At 43.9% G+C, this 18,790-nt stretch overlaps 1 protein-coding gene across 1 annotated transcript; it reads left to right on the forward strand.

Annotated features, from left to right (window-relative positions):
• The first annotated feature begins 1,354 nt into the window (after positions 1-1,354).
• zgc:136971 (S9 family peptidase) lies at positions 1,355-13,600 on the forward strand. Its single transcript, XM_039008512.1, has 22 exons — positions 1,355-1,437; positions 1,715-1,847; positions 4,148-4,280; positions 4,456-4,543; positions 4,656-4,731; positions 4,915-5,066; positions 5,263-5,397; positions 5,582-5,673; positions 5,802-5,839; positions 5,965-6,086; positions 6,778-6,838; positions 7,005-7,099; positions 7,184-7,235; positions 7,350-7,438; positions 11,204-11,339; positions 11,431-11,514; positions 11,737-11,817; positions 11,903-11,991; positions 12,146-12,354; positions 12,591-12,693; positions 12,777-12,883; positions 13,317-13,600. The coding sequence occupies exons 1-22, from the start codon at positions 1,426-1,428 to the stop codon at positions 13,423-13,425; spliced, it is 2,196 nt and encodes a 731-aa protein (XP_038864440.1). The 5' UTR covers positions 1,355-1,425; the 3' UTR covers positions 13,426-13,600.
• Positions 13,601-18,790: the final 5,190 nt, after the last annotated feature.

Consider the following 18,790-nt stretch of genomic DNA (forward strand, 5'->3'; position numbering starts at 1 on the left):
GTTCCCAGTACATTTCTGGGGGAAATGGCCCTAGTCCTCACCCTCAGATCCAACAGGTCCAGATGTGCTCAATGGGATTGAGATCCGGGCTCTTCGCTGGCCATGGCAGAACACTGAAATTCCTGTCTTGCAGGAAATCATGCACAGAACGAGCAGTATGGCTGGTGGCATTGTCATGGAGGGTAATGTCAGGATGAGCCTGCAGGAAGGGTAACACATGAGGGGGGAGGAGGTCTTCCCTGTAACGCATGGTTTTGAGATTGCCTGCAATGACAAGCTCAGTCCGATGATGCTGTGACACACTGCCCCAGACCATGACGGACCCTCCACTTCCAAATTGATCCCGCTCCAGAGTACAGGCCTCGGTGTAACGCTCATTCCTTCGAAGATAAACGCGAATCCGACCATCACCCCTGGTGAGACAAAACCGCGACTCGTGTGAGAGCACTTTTTGCCAGTCCTGTCTGGTCTAGCGACAATGGGTTTGTGCCCGTAGGTGACGTTGCAGGTGATGTCTGGTGAGGACCTTGCTTACAACAGGCCAACAAGCCCTCAGTCCAGCCTCTCAGCCTATTGCGGACAGTCTGAGCACTGATGGAGGCATTGTGCGTTCCTGGTGTAACTCGGGCAGTTGTTGTTGCCATCCTGTACCTGTCCCGCAGGTGTAATGTTTGGATGTACTGATCCTGTGCAGGTGTTACACGTGGTCTGCCACTGCGAGGACGATCAGCTGTCCGTCCGGTCTCCCTGTAGCGCTGTCTTAGGCGTCTCACAGTACGGACATTGCAATTTATTGCCCTGGCCACATCTGCAGTCCTCAGGCCTCCTTGCAGCATGCATAAGGCATGTTCACGCAGATGAGCAGGGACTCTGGGCATCTTTCTTTTGAAGTTTTTCCAGAGTCAGTAGACAAGCCTCTTTAGTGTCCTAAGTTTTCATAACTGTGACCTTAATTGCCTACCATCTGTAAGCTGTTAGTGTCTTAACAACCGTTCCACAGGTGCATGTTCATTAATTGTTTATGGTTCATTGAACAAGCATGGGAAACAGTGTTTAAACCCTTTACAATGAAGATCTGGGAAGTTATTTGGATTTCTACAAATTATCTTTGAAAGACAGGGTTCTGAAAAAGGGACGTTTCTTTTTTTGCTGAGTTTATGTATCACTGTGGGATTCAAATGGTGGGATTGGATGGGGCAGGAGATGTTTATTTATTTTTTATGGTTAGTGCTATCTGGGATTCTTTGGACCGCCCTATCGTTTTAAATGTAATCTTCAATGGGATGACGTCAGAGTTGGGGTGAAATCCCAAGGCGCCATTAATCACTTCCTTTGTGAATCCTACAAAATGTGTTGCTGCTGCCGCCTTGCGTTTGGTCTCTTCCATCAGCCCCTGTATGAAATGGTATCGGCCGTCGTGTCGACATGGAGTTCCTGGTAAAAGACAACTATTGTTATTTTTTTCAGAGATTTATAAGTACCACTTTAGCTCAAAATGGACATTTGTGTTCCATCTATGTTTATCTTAACATTAGTTTCTCTAACCTTTAAAATGAAGCAGATACATAATGTTCGTTTGTTGAACGCATGCAGTCACATGGCTTTAATATCACCTGTAATCGATTAAAGTGATTAGTTAGCTAGCTAATGCACTGTAAAAGTGTTTTCAAAAACAGTTGACAGTTGCATGTCTAACTAACGCTACTGCACCTAGGCACGAATGGAACCCGATGCTATCAGCACTCTGTACCGCGAATATAGTGGGTATCCCACCCCTATTTCTGCCTTCGTGACGGCGAATGACTACATGGCACTATTAAACGGCACGAGTTTCACTTTATGTACAGGTGAGACACTGTGCACACACACAATAGAGATGCATAGAGATCGCAACGTTGTAACTGTCCACTATGGTGTCTGTGAGCCCGCAGGTAGCGCCCGAGGCCATCACCATTTTGAAGTAGTCAATTTTCGTCTGCTTCTGAGTTGGTTAATTAACTAACTGAAAGGGTATATTTTTCATTTGACCATTTAACTTGGCAAATCAGTTAAGAACAAATTCTTTTTTACAATGACTGACTGTAATGTAACCAGAAACAAATAGGGTGTGGGGTTTCTCGCTTCCTCTTCTGTCTCTGCTGCTACCATAGAGATACATAGAGGACTCATCTTTGTGTCTGTGCCATTATAGCAAAGATTTCTATAACTAACCCAAGATGGACCAGAGTATGTCATATCCACCACTCTGGTCATTCAGGTTACCCCTATACAGAGCTCTGGACATTCAGGTTATGCCTATACAACGCTCTGGTCATTCAGGTTACCCCTATGTAACGCTGTGCTCATTTAGGTTAGTGGTTTCCATTAGCGTCGGCTGTACAGCCTGTTACTTTTCCACTTCAATTAACTATGCTACTTTTTTACACATAAAGTCCACGAGCACTCTCCCACTAAAATTAATTACATTTACGTCATTTAGCAGACGCTCTTATCCAGAGCGACTTACAAGTACATACATTCATACTTTTTTTTGTACTGGCCCCCCGTGGGAATCGAACCCACAACCCTGGCGTTGCAAGCGCCATGCTCTACCAACTGAGCCACACGGGACCTTATGATATGATATGCATCTTGTAGCGCGTGTCAGTCAAAGTGAGTGACGAGAGGGAGACACTGCTGGTTTGACAGTCTGCTGGTTTGACAGTCTGCTGCCTGTCCCGCCTCTCTGTACCTCCTGGGTGTGTGTTGTGTTACACTGTGCTTGCAGTCACATTTCTTTACAAGGAGGGAGAGAGCACAGAGGACGGGCTCACTGTAATGGCTGGAATGGAATGAATGGAACAGTCAAACATGTGGTTTCCATATGTTTGTGTTTGATACCGTTACATAAATTCCGTACCAGCCATTACAATCAACCTGTCTTCCTGTAGCTCCTACCAGCCTCCTCTGGGAGAGCATGATGCTCCTTCATCGTCTGTGAGTCAATTTGCACGTCCCATATAATGTGTTAACGATGAGTCGAAATCCACTTAGTACTTTATTTTCTGGCACGTTAATTTATTTTCTTTCTCATGCTCATTGGCCATTTTAGCATGTAAATCTTGGTGGGGCAAACTCCCCCCAATTTTTTTTGTCATTTCCAATTTGAACAAATGAATCATAGTGGGCAGAACAAGCAAGGACGTGGGCAGAGCCAAGCATGAGCTAGTAAGATCCTATTGGCTCGCTCTGGTATTTATTTGCATATTTCCTTTAAGGAACGCCTACTTTGTGATGTACGAGTGTGCAATAACTCAATTCACCCCTGCACTCCTTCTAAACAATTTGTATTTTGGCAAAGGGTAAAGTCTACAAAATGCAGTCCACTCTGTTTGTTACAGATTCTAGTTTTGGAAACAGAAAACTGTATGGAGATCAAATGTTTCATTGATGAGAATATTTGCATAAATTTGGCCAAAATCCATCTCGCTCCATCTTTTCCAGTGCCGGCCGCTGGGCTTCCTCATCACCATATTTGGTAATACGTGGAAACGCCAACCGGATGCTTCACATTTATACATCCAATGAGAAATTTGGCTCATTGTTCTATCTGTGACAATAGCGTCTATCACCGCATGGGCAGCACCATTGAGGCGATCTCCATTTTGAAGTAGTCTATTTTCTTCTAAACGATTGGCTGGATCCCTCCTGATGACCTGGATGGACATGACTCCGACAGGGTCAGCAGGAGTGATCAGCCAATTAAGTTGGAAGTACCACCCAGTTGACGACGTTAAAATGGCGGGAGCCCTCAATGGCGCCTTTTGGTTACTAGAGGCCTTCATCATTCTGAAAGTCGTCAGTGGTGCTGCCCATGCTATAACAGGCTTTTGGGCATTAGCCCTCTATACATCTCTATCACACACACACACACACACACACACTAAAGAACACTGAACAGTAGACAAATTGGTACCCATAAAACATGCACACAAGCAGTTCTCCCTGATTTTATGATATTTATAAACCTGGAAGTGTATTTTGTTATTTTTGACTGCACGTATGCTATTATGTTTGCTTGGTTGGAAAAAATAGTTTGAATTACTTTGAATGTATTGATAAAAAAAAGAAATCAGTTATTAACCTCTCCTTCGCCTGCACCTATCAGAGTGGAGTCAGATTGAGAGATTCCGGGGAGCCAGACTGCACTATGCCCAGCAGTGGACACTGATTCAAAACTACAGTAAAGAGACCGACATAGACATCCAACCACCAAGCCCCTGCAGCCTTTTACACGGCGAGTAAGTAGACAGACGGACAGATTAACACTCCCCCACCACTCATTCTCCATCCCAGTGTCTGGTGCTGATGACGTAATGTGTGTAAGATTTATATAGTGGAGGTATTTATTAAAGATACGATAGGTCCTTCTCTAAGCTGCCATTTTCAATGCTTTCTTCCTTTCTACTCAAATAGATTGCTGAGTTCCTATTCCCTGTCTGGAGATCTGAAGGCGGTTGTCAGGGAAACCAGCGGTCAGGTTGCGGGACAACAGTTCCTAGAGGTAAGGATGGAGTGGTCTGTGTGTCGGTCATCATCTGGCAAAATTCCTTCACCCACCCTGATACGGTGCATACTGGTTTGCTTTAACTTTTATAGGGTCTGTTCATTTTCAGGTGTGGAGCAACAGCGGCTTAAAAAAGATCCTCCATCTCACAGCTCTCAACAAACACGGGAGAGTGTATGAGGATGGTAAAGGCCTTTTCCTGGGTGGTTTTAATGCCTACGGTGCTCTGAGTATTCTGTCTGATGCTAGACCTGTCCACTGTGGACCTAATCAGGGCCATTTGCTTGAATTCATCAGCCACACTCTCTCTCCATGTCGGTCTGTCTTTGGCTCTTGTTCGCCGTCTGCCTCTGTCTGTATGTGTGCAGGTCAGTTTGGCTCCCTGGCCTGGTCTACATGTGAGGGCAGGCTGCTGTATGTAGCCGAGGGGAAAAGGTCTATAGGAGAGTCATACGCTTCAGCCTCCATCCCATCAGCTGGAGAGCCAACAGCAGGGCCCTCAGGAGGCCCTTCTGAGAAGGTATCCGAAACACCCTGATCACTCTATTAATTGTCTTTGTATGTTTATCCATACATTCAGTTGGATGTATTCTTAGTGACATTCGGTTGGTTCTGGAAGTACTCTTAGGATGGCTGCTATGTTGCGTAAACATGATCCAGTCTTATTTTATTTTTTCATGGCTTCAACACCCTTCCTTTCCCCTGTTGTGCGTCAGGACAAGAGTTTGTACTGGGAGGACTGGGGGGAAGGCTTGACCAGTAAAAGTGTCCCAGTGCTGTGTGTGGCCGACGTGGCCAAGGGCACGGTAACAGTGCTGCAGGGTGTCCCTTCACACGTGTCCCCAGGCCAGGTGAGCACACACACACACACACACACACCAATAAAGGCATTAGCTGAGCATCCTAAGGTATTTGCAACTTCACTGGAAGCATCACCAGTCACATGACATGTCTTGTAGTCATGTAATTCTATGTAATATGTTATGCCATGAAATGTAATGTGCAGTAATTGTTGTCATGCTGTCTGGTTAACAGTGTCTCTGGGCCCATGATGGCGAGTGTTTGTTTTTTGTGGGCTGGTGGCATGAGCCCTTCAGACTGGGCCTGAGGTTCTGCTCCAATAGGAGGTAAGGAGCAGCCTGTGTAGTCTATGTTTACGTCATCTCACTAATGAATATTCCAGAGTAATAGACTGATCAAGAGATGCCCTTGTGTGTTATTTTAGAAAGACTAAAATGAGAACTTCTGGTTTCAGGTCAGCTCTGTTTTGTCTGGACCTGGAAGGAAACTGTGGTGAGTGTTTTCTGTGTTCTTGGTTGGTTCATTGTCATGGTAAACAACTTGTTAATTCACAGCGCATTAACAACAAAGCTTCTCTTTCCTTGCAAACCTGTAACCCCTTGTCTCTCCTTACACAGAGTGTCTGTCTGGGGACACCAGCTCCGTCTCGTCCCCCCGTCTGAGCCCTGATGGACGCTACCTGGTGTACCTGGAGGGACAGGTGTTTGGCCCCCACAGCCAGTGTCTCAGCATGAAGCAGGTGAGTCCCCAGCCCGACCTCCAGCCTCCCAGACCCCAGTCCAGACCCCTGCCAACCGCTCCCAGCCTAGCCCCTAGTCGTCAGCGTTACCTCCAGATCCCCGCTCCCAGCCTAGCCCCAAGTCCTCAGCGTTACCTCCAGATCCCCGCTCCCAGCCTAGCCCCTAGTCTTCAGCGTTACCTCCAGACCCCCGCTCCCAGCCTAGCCCCAAGTCCTCAGCGTTACCTCCAGATCCCCGCTCCCAGCCTAGCCCCTAGTCGTCAGCGTTACCTCCAGACCCCCGCTCCCAGCCTAGCCCCAAGTCCTCAGCGTTACCTCCAGACCCCCGCTCCCAGCCTAGCCCCAAGTCCTCAGCGTTACCTCCAGACCCCCGCTCCCAGCCTAGCCCCTAGTCCTCAGCGTTACCTCCAGACCCCCGCTCCCAGCCTAGCCCCAAGTCCTCAGCGTTACCTCCAGACCCCCGCTCCCAGCCTAGCCCCAAGTCCTCAGCGTTACCTCCAGACCCCCGCTCCCAGCCTAGCCCCAAGTCCTCAGCGTTACCTCCAGACCCCTGCCCAGCCCCTTCATTAAGGAGCCGTTACCGCCTTATCAGAAAGAAGCAAGCATGGTCTGGAGGTCAGTGGGGAGTGCTGCTTATGCTTCGCTGGTGGTATTCTGCGCTGTTATATCCTTCCCTTCTCTCGGTCCACAGTATGACCTGGAGACAAGGAATATCTCTGTGCTGGTGGACGTAGTCAATAGGCCAAAGAAAGGTACAGAATTTGAATAACTTTAACGCAACATTTTGAACTTGACATAGAATGGCACCCCATTCCTACTGCACTTTCCATCTCTTGCTTCTCACACATTTCCTTCCCCGCGCTTCCCCCCCCCCCCCCCCCCCCCCCCCCCCCCCCCCCCCCCTTTGTCTGTCCCTAGATGAGTTTGCTGGGCTGTATGAGGCCCTGCCACCTCGTTGCTGGGCGTCAGACAGCCAGAGAGTGGTCTTCAGTAGTGCCCGGAGGAACTGGAGGGTATAGTGTAAACATGTCCACAAGCGGCCGCAAATAACTTCGTACTCCATGATCTCACTTTCCCCATCTCTCCCTCTCTCACAGGACCTCTTTGTAGTGGATAGGGCCACTAGGAGAGTAACCCGCATCTCTGACTGTAAGCTCTCCTCTCCTTTTATATGATTATTAGTCTGAGGTTTTCTTCTCGAGCCTCCAACTGAAACTAGTCCGAGCTGTAGCAAACCATTCAATCTTTCTCTCTTCCCTTTAGCTGAGAAATTTGGGAGCTGGAAGCTGCTCACCATCCAGAATGACCTCATGGTGGTCCACTGTTCCCATCTGAATGAGGCCCCACGCCTGGTAATACCTGTATTGTGGGCATTCGTATATCGCTCTGGTCATTCAGGTTACCCCTATACAGAGCTCTGGGTGTTCAGGTTACGCCTATATAACGTTCTGGTCAGTCAGGTTATCCCCATACAACGCTGTGGTCATTTAGGTTAGTGTTTTCCATTAGCACCGGCTGTCGGCCATACAGCCGGTTACACACATTTTCAGCCGGGTACTTTTTCCACTTAAATTAACTATGCTACTTTTTTACAATTCACAAGTCCGGGAAAAAAAGTCCACTGAGCCCTCTCCCACTAAAATGAATGATATGCTTCTTCTAGCGCCTGTCAGTCAGTAAGTGAGCGATGACAGGGAGACACAGCAAACTGTCAAACCAGCAGTCTGTCCCGCCGCTCTGTACCTCCTGGGTGTGTTGTGTACGCTGTGCTTGCAGTAAAATGTATTTAATTTCAATTTGCACGTCCCATATGTGGTAATGATGAGTCGAAATCCACTTAGTGTATTTTCTGGCACATTTATTTTCTTTCTCGTGCTCAGTGGCGATTTTAGCATGTAAATCTTGGTGGGGCAAACTCACTCAACTTTTTTCCGGTGCGTGACACTAAACACTACATTAATTGCACTGTAACGGTGACCGACTTTGCCCACAAACGGTTACGACCTACATAAAGCTGTCCCAACAGCAGAGCTTTCTTTTCAGCACCACAGAGTGAATCCTTACCACTGCTACACCTGGCTATCAGCGGAGTCTTGTCTGTCAGCAAAACCGTTCTTTCAGACACATTTACTGCCTTTAAAAAATAATGGCTGATATGGCTGACTTGCTTAAATAAATGTGTGTCTGAAATATCCCAGTTCTGAGTTTCCAGTTGTGAATGCTGCAGAAGTAATGCTGGATTGACAGCATGGCCTATGTATTCAACCTTTTCTGGCCCATCGTGTTCAATGTTTATCCTTTTAAACACCCACTCCACTGAATAGCAGGCTAGTAATTGCTTTGCAACGCTTGCAGTTAGCCACTGATTCCTTCCAAACCACTCATTGTTGAATTTGGGATTTCCAACTTGGTGTGTAATGTTTATGTTCAATGGCCAACGAGCACCAATAATTTATCATAAATTTCTCTTCATAATTTCTCTTCATATGACAAGTATTTGCCAGTAGATTGTCGACTTAATTCATGATGACTGCTAGCTAAGATTTTGAAAGTATGATGTTGACATGATCAGTACAATCAAAGCTACGGTAGATCATTTTATCTGTGGCCAATGACCTTGAGCCTTCTTGGATGGGCACTTCTAATGTAACTCAATGGCTGCGTTTCAAACATATAAAAGACACACCCTCGTCCACTTACCCTAGCCTTATGCCCTTGGGGGAATCCCCGCGGCCATATTTGTCGTTGGTCCAAATGATTAGCCAAGCAAGGGAAGTTTGCAACGTAAGCCCCTCAGCCCTCGTTTTTAATGGAATCTGCGGGTGTGCAATTATGTTCACTTCGGGGCCTGAAATGCCCCATAATTCAATTCGTGATGATTGTACATCCGCTAAGAAAAGTCAGCCAAAACCTCAAGGTCAATATGGAGTCAACAGTGTAAGTAAAAACGAATGTAAATAAGTTAGAAATTGTGCTGCTAATACACAAACGCGTCTCGTAAACATGTTTTTGTTTTGTTAGCTTTTGGAAATTGTAGAAATAAAAAATGTTACTTCAGAAGTTCCAGCTAGGCAGGCTAACGCTAGTTAGCTAATCATTTGATATCATACAGTAGGCGTATATTAATAATTATATATGTAGACATGCAATCATAATTGACTGTAAAGCATATAAAGCACACACAAGCTGCCGGTGGCTGAAAACACAATCATCGCGGGATGAACGAGTGATGAATTTCTGGGCAGGGGCGGTCCATTTAAAAATCATTCCTTCCTTCCTTGCCCTGCAAGTGTGTACTCGTCAGACGTCATGATGTGTCCTCTTTAATTTTAGGTTTGAGGGGAAAGGATGTGCCTGTCTGAAGTGTTTGGAATGCAGCCTATGACGGCACCCAGGGGGCTTGAGTTTTCCATCTCTACCTGTAGATTTTGCCTTGACGTAATGTCCCTATGAGCCAATCACGGCGCAACTAGGGAACACGTTTGTGTTAAACAAAATCGCCATGGAAACGCATTTCATGTGGTGTATCAAGCAAGGTGGCAGTAACTGCCGTCTAGGGTCAAAGATCATGTCAGTGTAAATAAAAACGTCTTAGTAAGACAACCACATCTCCAATGATCATTTGGCTGGACAATAAAACAACTGTTTAGGCCTTTTTTTTTTTCAGTTTCACTCCATGAGCATTTGCTACTGATTTGATTGACGAACAACAAGCTTGACTCTTATGAATGTTGTCTAACTGAAAAAATCCATCTCATATATCCTTGCCATTCATAAACCATACAACGTAGCTGTATGTCCATGGTATCGCATCGGGACAAGTAAACCTAAAGTTCTCGTTTGTATTTTCGATATGAACTCTTATCAGGACTTGACAGACAGTGACGTTAAAGTGAGTGACTCGTCAGTAGCCTATCGCATCGGTAAGAGGTCATTTGGCTTCATCAATCGCATACTGGTAGTTTTTTTGGTGATTTAACTGCAGATAAATGATAACATTCGATGAATATGGTGAATCCTCACTGCAGAAAAATGGGTAGGCTAGTGAAACGATAGCCTCACTCTGGTCCGAAAGAAAACGTATTGAATTATTTCAAAAGCTAATGATGCTTTTGTTATTTTCAAAAATGTTGCTCTAGGTCTACTGATTTTAATCAGTGTTGACAATGGAGTAGTCAACTGCTGCTTTCTGTGTAACAAAGCCTATGTTAAACACCTGCTTCATTCTTCAATTATACCTGGATCGCAGATCACTGAGAAAATGCCTCAAGGTAAATGTATGCCTATGGAAGTCAACAAACTCTTAAAAGATTAATTAAGAAGAAATCTGTGGGTCAGTTCATTTAAAAGAATTTCAACAAGTGTTTGCAACTCTCTTTGTGAATTGTCATTTATTTAAAAACTTACTATTTTAGAGCCATTTTTACATTTCAAAAAGTGCCCATCATGCAATTTCTTTGATTTAAAATGTAACTTAAAATATAAATTAAGATAATTGTCTATTTACTTAATTTTTCTGTCTTTATAAAATACATAATTTTAAGAACAAACATTGTGGCAATTCATATAGTAAAATTCTTTAATCTCAAGAGAAGACAGGATATATGTTTTAAAGGTTTATTTTCTTACTTAAAAAATAGTCTTGATCATCTAAGCCTAGACAATATTTAATAAAAATTCATACATTTTCAGTAATTTTAATTTTTAATGCAATACCACAAAAAAAATTAAATTTGGGTGGTCAACTCAAAGTATTCAATAATTTCGCTGAGTATTTTATGATGGAATCAAGGCATTACAATGTATTAGAGGCCACCAAAATAGAGCTTGTTTCCCAGAAAATGATTAACCACCTGGCCCGGGTGATCCCTCCTGGCTACTTTTATATTTGGTTAGCTACTCCATGTGCTTGTGGAAAACAGAGGTTACCCCCTATACAACACTGTGGTTATTTAGGTTACCCCCTATACAACACTGTGGTCATTTAGGTTACCCCCTATACAACACTGTGGTCATTTAGGTTACCCCCTATACAACACTGGTCATTTAGGTTACCTGGTCATATACCATCACGTACAGTTGCAGTATAATATCATATATGCATTGTGTTATTGCAGGCAGTGGCTTTTCTTCCGTTGGCTGGGGGGGAGGGGGATGTGTCCTGGGACCCTCTGGGCGAGTCGTGTCTATGTGGTGCTATCGTCAATGTTCTGGACATCAGCCCTACGCCCCAGGAGGAGAACCCAGAGTACTGTGAGTCAGTCAATAGTGGTTTAGAACTTGTCTGGTTGCCATAACTATGTCTTTGAGAAAACAATACAATTAAGTTGTGTCTCTTATGCAGCTGGCCTAGACTTCGGGGCCCTGCTGGTTACGTCAAACCACCTTCTGTCACGCACCAAGGTCCCTCTGGTGGTGTTTGTCCATGGTGAGAGAAACCTCTGGAGAATCGAGGTCCTGGGCCCGTATTCATAAAGCGTCTCGTAGTAGGAGCGCCGGTCTAGGATCAAATCTTCGCTGTATATATTTAATTTGTATAAAAACTGATCCTGGATCGGCACGCCTATTCTGAGACGGTTTTATGTATATGAGAACTGATCTATGAAAGATCACGGATGACTCACTGAAGCTTATTTGTGTTCTTTCCCAGGTGGGCCGCATTCCCAGTTCTTTGCAGAGTGGAATGTCACTACAGCAGTTCTGGTCAAACTGGGCTTTGCTGTACTCATGGGTAAGATAGTGGACTTCCTCCTTGGCTCACACCCACACACATTGGTATCCACTGATAGAATATTGTTTCTCTCTGTGTTTTGTAGTGAATTACCGGGGTTCCACTGGCTTTGGCCAGGACAGCATCCTCTCTCTGGCCGGTAACATCGGCAGCCAAGACGTCAAGGATGTGCAGGTACCGAGTGAGCTCTGAGCTGAAAATATCTACAGCCTGAGCTTTCAATACAACAGTGTTTCTCAACCCAGGGTGCCAGTCAGGTTGCTATTTGTGTTCCAACTCAATACTACTAACACATCTTGTTCAACTAACCTCTAACTATCATTCCCAGAGGGCTGTACTAACTGCCCTTGCTGACCAAACTGCTGAGAAGCTCTTAACCCTTGACCCTGATAAAGTGGTGGTGATGGGTGGGTCCCACGGGGGCTTCCTGGCCTGCCACCTGATTGGCCAGTACCCAGACTTCTACAAGGCGTGTGCCGTCAGGAACCCAGTCATCAACGCTGCCACCTTACTGGGAACCAGTGACATCGTGGACTGGTGAGACTTGACACTCTCTCTGTCCATGTCTCTGTCTATCAGTGTATAGGACTGAAGAGTGGAGACTAAAACACAAATTGAAGTGCACTAGTTGGGGGATGGAAAGTGTGTGCACTGCATATTTAAGAGACTGTAAAAATTACAAAAAAAAAAAAATACAAGTACTATGCAAATACAATGTGATTAATTGGTTGGTTGATGAATAGTTGTCCTGTGTCTCCCTCTACCTTTCCTAGGCGTTACTCTTGTGTGGGGCTGCAGTACTCTTATGACCAGCTGCCCACCCCAGAGGCTCTCACCACCATGCTCCAGAAATCCCCCATAATCTACGCACCTCAGGTTTGAGGTTCATGCACACAAACACACCTCTATAGCTGTCAATGAGACAAGCATATCATTTGGTTTCCTCTGTCTGTGTCCAGATCAAGGCCCCAGTGCTCCTGATGCTGGGGGGTAAAGACAGGAGAGTGTCGCCTCACCAAGGTTTGGAGCTGTACCGCTCTCTGAAGAGCAGGGGCTCCCCCGTCAGGTGACAACCGCTTGTTATATTATCAGTCATCCTGCCCACGTGAAAAAATAACTACAGATTACTATAGAATACCACAGTACTTACAGTACTTACTATAGAATTTGGCTCAAACTCATTAAGAAGGAAAGAAATTCCCCAAATTAACTTTTAACAAGGCACACCTGTTCATTGAAATGCGTTGCAGGTGACTACCTCATGAAGCTGATTGAGAGAATGCCAAGAGTGTGCAAAGCTGGCATCAAGGCAAAGGGTTGCTACTCTGACGAATCTCAAACTTAAAATATATTTTGATTTGTTTAACACTTTTTTTGGTTAAGTACCTAACGGAAGCAAAACAAACAAACAGGGAGGGACTACCTGAACTTGTCCAATATGAAATCCTTTGTTTTCCTACGTTGTCCGCTAATGAATACAACTGTGCTTCCCCCTGCAGGTTGCTTTGGTTTGCGGAGGACGCCCACTCTCTGGCTCGTGTGGACACTCAGGCTGACTGCTTTCTCAACGTGGTGCTGTGGTTCCAGCAGTACCTCCACCTGCACTGAGCCTCTACTGGTGTGACTGGGGACACGCACAAAGAACAACTGTGGAATTAAGACAGCCACACGTGTGTGCTGTTCTCCCTTTGTACATTTCAGTGGTTACCAGGTTTATCTGGTTTTGTTTTCTATGGTTGCATCATGTTATGCCAGCAATAAATGTTTTGTTGAATAATGACAACCTTTTGCGTTGATTGTAAATTGTGCACAACATTCCGTGAGCTCCATGAGGCAATGGATGATTTACTTAACTGCAGATGTGGGATTCCTGTGGATTTGTCTGGAAAGCATCCAAAACACCAGTGTTAGGGACGCTACTCTAAAAATCTAGTTTGCCATGCTACCCATTACTTCACACTGGAAGATGTTAAGCTATACTAAAGCAAGACATAGCTGACTTAACTTTTTTTAAATCCAAGCACACATGCGACCCTTGGAAATGAATTTGCTTTGGCATTAATCATGCAAACCTATGATCTTCTATTTCCTAACCATGGAATTAGTCTACTGCACAACCAGAATGGAGCGAGCATGCCATGTTTTTTGAACTCATACGAGGCTGTTCATTTGTCTATTCAAACAAACCCCATTTCAAAGGAAACAAACACATTAAGATTAGGTGTGGCCAATTAGTCGGCACAGCCAACATACCTGAACGTTACTAAAGTTTCACGGAAAGTTTTTTTTACATTCCGAGGACACAATGTATGTTTAAAAAAAAAACTTAGAACGTTACGAAAGTTTCTTTGTTTTTATGGGATGTTTTCTTAATGTTCTTGGGACAATTTGAGAACATGACTTTACATAGAACCATGAGGAAACCTGTAGGAAACATACTGAAATTTCCACAGAACGTTGTTTCTGAGCATTCTCTGAACTATTCGAGAACATTCCCAATGTCAGACCAGTTGGAGAACGTTCCTATAACATTACCAAAATTAAATGTAACCTTGAACTTTTAGGGAACGTTCTATTAAAGTAATGACATTTTTTTGTTAAGTCCCTTAAATGTGCTGAGTGTTCCAAAGCCAAATGACTATCCTGCACCATTCCCAGAAAGTTGTGGGAAGGTTGTATTCAAAAATAATGATAGGACAACCACATTCTCACCAAGCTCTAAGAAACATATGGTTCCCAGAACATTATGTGCTAGCTGGGTAGTTTACTGCATCCAAATTACTTTGTGCTCATATGAAAATCAGAAATGTCATAGACTACAAGACATCACTTTGTGGTCATATGTTAAAAGAATGTGCAATTTATCCTATTAAACACACAAAACATGTTTCAAGTGAGAATTAGGCAGGTCGGTAACACTTTACTTGACACTCCGTGTCTTAATACTTTGACACAACAGCTGACATAACTTGTCATAATATGGTCAACAGAGTCATGACCAATATATTTACACCTGTTGTGACATATTGCATTGTTTTGTGGCTGTTACTGACACCTACATAAGAGTGTCAAAACCCACATTTATTCAAATTAGTTTTCTCCCTGCCAAGAAGTTTCTTTTCATTTGAAAGTTTGTTTCTTATGAAATCCTTTGTTGTAATAAATTCTTGAGTCATGTTTTTTTTCTCTCCATATTTTAATTAAACTTGTAGGAAATCAACTTTATGAGACTTTCATGAAGCATATTGACCATCCTGTGTCACTTTACTTGGACTTATGAAATACACTTTATGACACAGTCAAGAAGCATTGTGACCATCATATAAGCCTATCACGTACATGCCCTCTGTCAGACATCAGTCAAAAAGAGGGTGTCTTGTCCAGCTCCTGAAATCTGCTCCTGCATTCATCCCGGTCATCAGCAACTGAGCTTTGGGGTAGGTGCATGTCTGACAATGTGTGCGCAATTACAATTTAATATGGTCAATAAAAAAATAATGACGAAATGTAATGTTTTGCCTTGTGTGGTAGGTTGCGTAGGTGTCATAACCAGACATAAAATAATGCAATATATGGCACAACAGGTCTAAATGTGTCATGACAGTGTTATAACAGCTTATGACAAGTTATGTCTGCAGTTATGACATGATTATGACTTTCAACGTGTTATGACTCTGGGTGTCAAGTAAAGTGTTACCGGCAGGTCTGATGCCGAAAAAGAAACAAAAGTATTGCATATTTTACCCATATTTTATTTTTGTGATAACAAGTAGGTTAGCTACACCCCTACATGGCACAACAAGTAATTAACTACTGAATTTAGTTCCCTACTCCCCAACACTGCAAAACACCATAGTCAACGGTAGACGGAAACATATACCTGCCGTGTTCAGACAACACTCACTCCCACAAGGGAACAGTAGCACCTCTACAGATAACGTAACATACACAGGGGACACAACCACACCTTCATAGATACTATTCACACTCGGTATGAAGGTAGAACTGACTCTCTCTCCATGGTAAAGTAGTCTGTTTCAGGCAGATGGTGTAGAATCCAATACTTCAGTCCTCCTTTAGTGAGATTGAAAGAACCCAAAACAATGTGAGACAGAATCTGAGGATAGGAGAAAAAAAATGCAGTTTAAAAAATGTACTCCTGTTTTAAATTTTCCTCATGATAAATCTATTTGAATATGAATTTTTCTGTTACTGTAGGGCTAAAACAGCAATACCTCTAGATTACTATAATTTATGATGGGTTGAACCCAAGCAGCCATCGCTTAACCATATTTCACGGTCATCTGTAAACATGTGATTCTGGTTAATAATCTGATCTATCCAACCGGATCTCAATTTACCATCCTGTGGAGTACAGTGCAGTTCTGGTATCCACCACCAGAGAGCAGTAGTGGGTGGTGGTGCTGTTGGCCATGGCAGCATGGCTAAGTCATCATTGTGTCCTCACCTCTGCTGTTGATGTTGGCTGGTGTCAATACTGAGCAGAGAGGTTGCAGTAGTACCCTGATGGCTAAAACATAAGATCAGAAACCAGTAGAGAGAGAGAGAGAGAGAGAGAGAGAGGCAGGCGGAAGGAAACACGAGCACTGTCGGGGGGCAAGAGTGGACCCAGTGGCACAGAGCGAGAGAAGTGGGCCGATCAATGGTATTTCAATGGTGGCCTGTGGCCTGTGTGAGGGCTGTTTCTGTACTGTCTGTTGTGTGTCATGTGTTGATGTCATGGTGTCTGTTTGTATACCTCCCTGCCTGTTACTCATTGTTTATCAGAATCTTAGTCTGTACCCAGTTAACACATTTGGTTCCTTGGAAATTGTGGGAGCAACGTTTTTGGTTTCCCATTGGTTCCGTGAACGAAGACATACGTTTCCTGACGAGTAAACTGAACTTTTTAAAAAATGTTCTGAGAACGGAAGTGAACATTTCTCCTGTTCTGGGAACGTACATTTTTAGGTTGCAGGGAGGTTCTGAGAACGTTTTACTATGGTTCCCTGAAAGTTTTCATGGGATGTTTTATTAACCTTCTGAGAATGGAAATCATAGGTTATTTGAAGGTAATTAAATAACGTACTTAGAACATATTTTAATAACACTGCTATGTTAGTTTGACTGTTTTTAATTCCAAGCGCAGATAGGACCCTTGGAAATTAATTTGCTTCGGCATTAATCATGCAAACACTTTTTGTATTGAGGCAGTGAGATTTGAACCTATTACTTTCTATTTTCTATTCATGGAATTAGTCCACTGTGCCACCAGGATAGAGCTAGCGTTCCGTGTTTTTTTACATTTTTATTCATACAAAGCTGTTCATTTTAGTCAATTCAAATAAACCCCATTTCAAAGGAAACACGCACTCATTAAGATCAGGTGTGGCCAATTAGTGGGCGTGGCCAACACACCTGAACACAACTGTGAGGATGTACAACATTCTTACTAGTGTTTTCTTGTGGTTTTTATGGAAAGTTTTCTTAATGTTCTGAGAACATGACTTTAACTAGAACCACGAGGAATCCTGCAGAAAAACATTACGCTGAAGTACTGAAATTCACACAGGAGAACGTTGTTTATTAACGTCCTCTGAACGTTCTGAGAACATGACTTTAACTAGAACCACAAGGAATCCTGCAGAAAAACATTACGTTGAAGTACTGAAATTCACACAGAAAATGTTTGTTTCTTAATGTTCTCGGAACAATTTGAGAGCATGACTTGAAATACAATCATGAGGAAACCTGTAGGAAATGTACTGAAATTCCCACCTAAGAAACATATGGTTCTCAGAATGTTATGTGCTAGCTGGGCAGAAATCTGTGGAAATGACCACAGGGTCTCCCTACACAACTCCACACCACAGTAATCTGTTCCATTGTATTCTCTACTTATACACCAACCGCACTGTCAGAAATACTGTAGAGTCAGACACTCCTGTGTGTGTCTGGGAGAGTGGGCTTCGCCGAAGGGCCTGTGTGACCATAAAGCCTTAAAGGCCAGTGTGATGGGAACTGGGCAGCAGCAACCTAGTTTAATTCAGGTTCACAGCACTGCTCTGTGAAGACTGGACCTTTGACCAGCTCCCTGTAGCTCATCCACACATCTGAGGCCTAACCCACTGTGAGGTCAGAGGTCATACATAACAGGATGCCTGTGAACCCACACAGCCTTTGGTCCAGCTGACCAGGGTCACCAGGTGGTCAGCAAGACCAGTGACCAGTGAGTGCCAGCCTCACGATAGTTTCCTCTGACCTGAATGTAGCATCTTTCATCTGAGGGACATAGAGGATAGATGGATCATATAAGGTTTTTAACAGCAAGAGCGAGAGCCATGTGTTAAGAATTTCCAGACGGAGAATGAGAGATTCTCAGCTTTGTGTTCAATAGGTCAATAATGGGTCACATACTTTCTCTTTCTCTCTCTCTCTCTCTCTCTCTCTCTCTCTCTCTCTCTCTCTCTCTCTCTCTCTCTCTCTCTCTCTCTCTCTCTCTCTCAATTCAATTCAATTTGCTGTATTGGCATGACGTAACAATGTAGATATTGCTAAAGCTTACTTTGGATATTTACAATATGAAAATAATAAGAATCAAAATTGTCAACGGGACAACAGTAACAACAATAACCAAGGGTCAAAATAACCATACATTGAACAATAACAATAAGCATACAGTAGAGTACATGTGCAGGTTGATTGGTCTGTCAGACACTGTCCCTCATCTTATGGCATGCAGCAATGTAGTGCGCTGCCAACCCACAGCTCTCTGCGTCCTCCCCCAACAGGACGTGTAGCCTACTCTCATCAGAGAGGGTTTCATATTTCGGGAAATGACACTCTCTAATTGTTTTATATGTTTTACATTTTGTCAGGAAATGCAGCTCTGTCTCAGGTTCTGCTGTTGTGCAGTGGTTGCACAGCCTTTCCTCTACAGGGAGCCAGGTTTTCCTGTTTCTACCCTTCCCAA

The sequence above is a fragment of the Salvelinus namaycush genome, chromosome 14 (assembly GCF_016432855.1).
Source record: "Salvelinus namaycush isolate Seneca chromosome 14, SaNama_1.0, whole genome shotgun sequence".
Classification (NCBI taxonomy): Eukaryota; Metazoa; Chordata; class Actinopteri; order Salmoniformes; family Salmonidae; genus Salvelinus; species Salvelinus namaycush.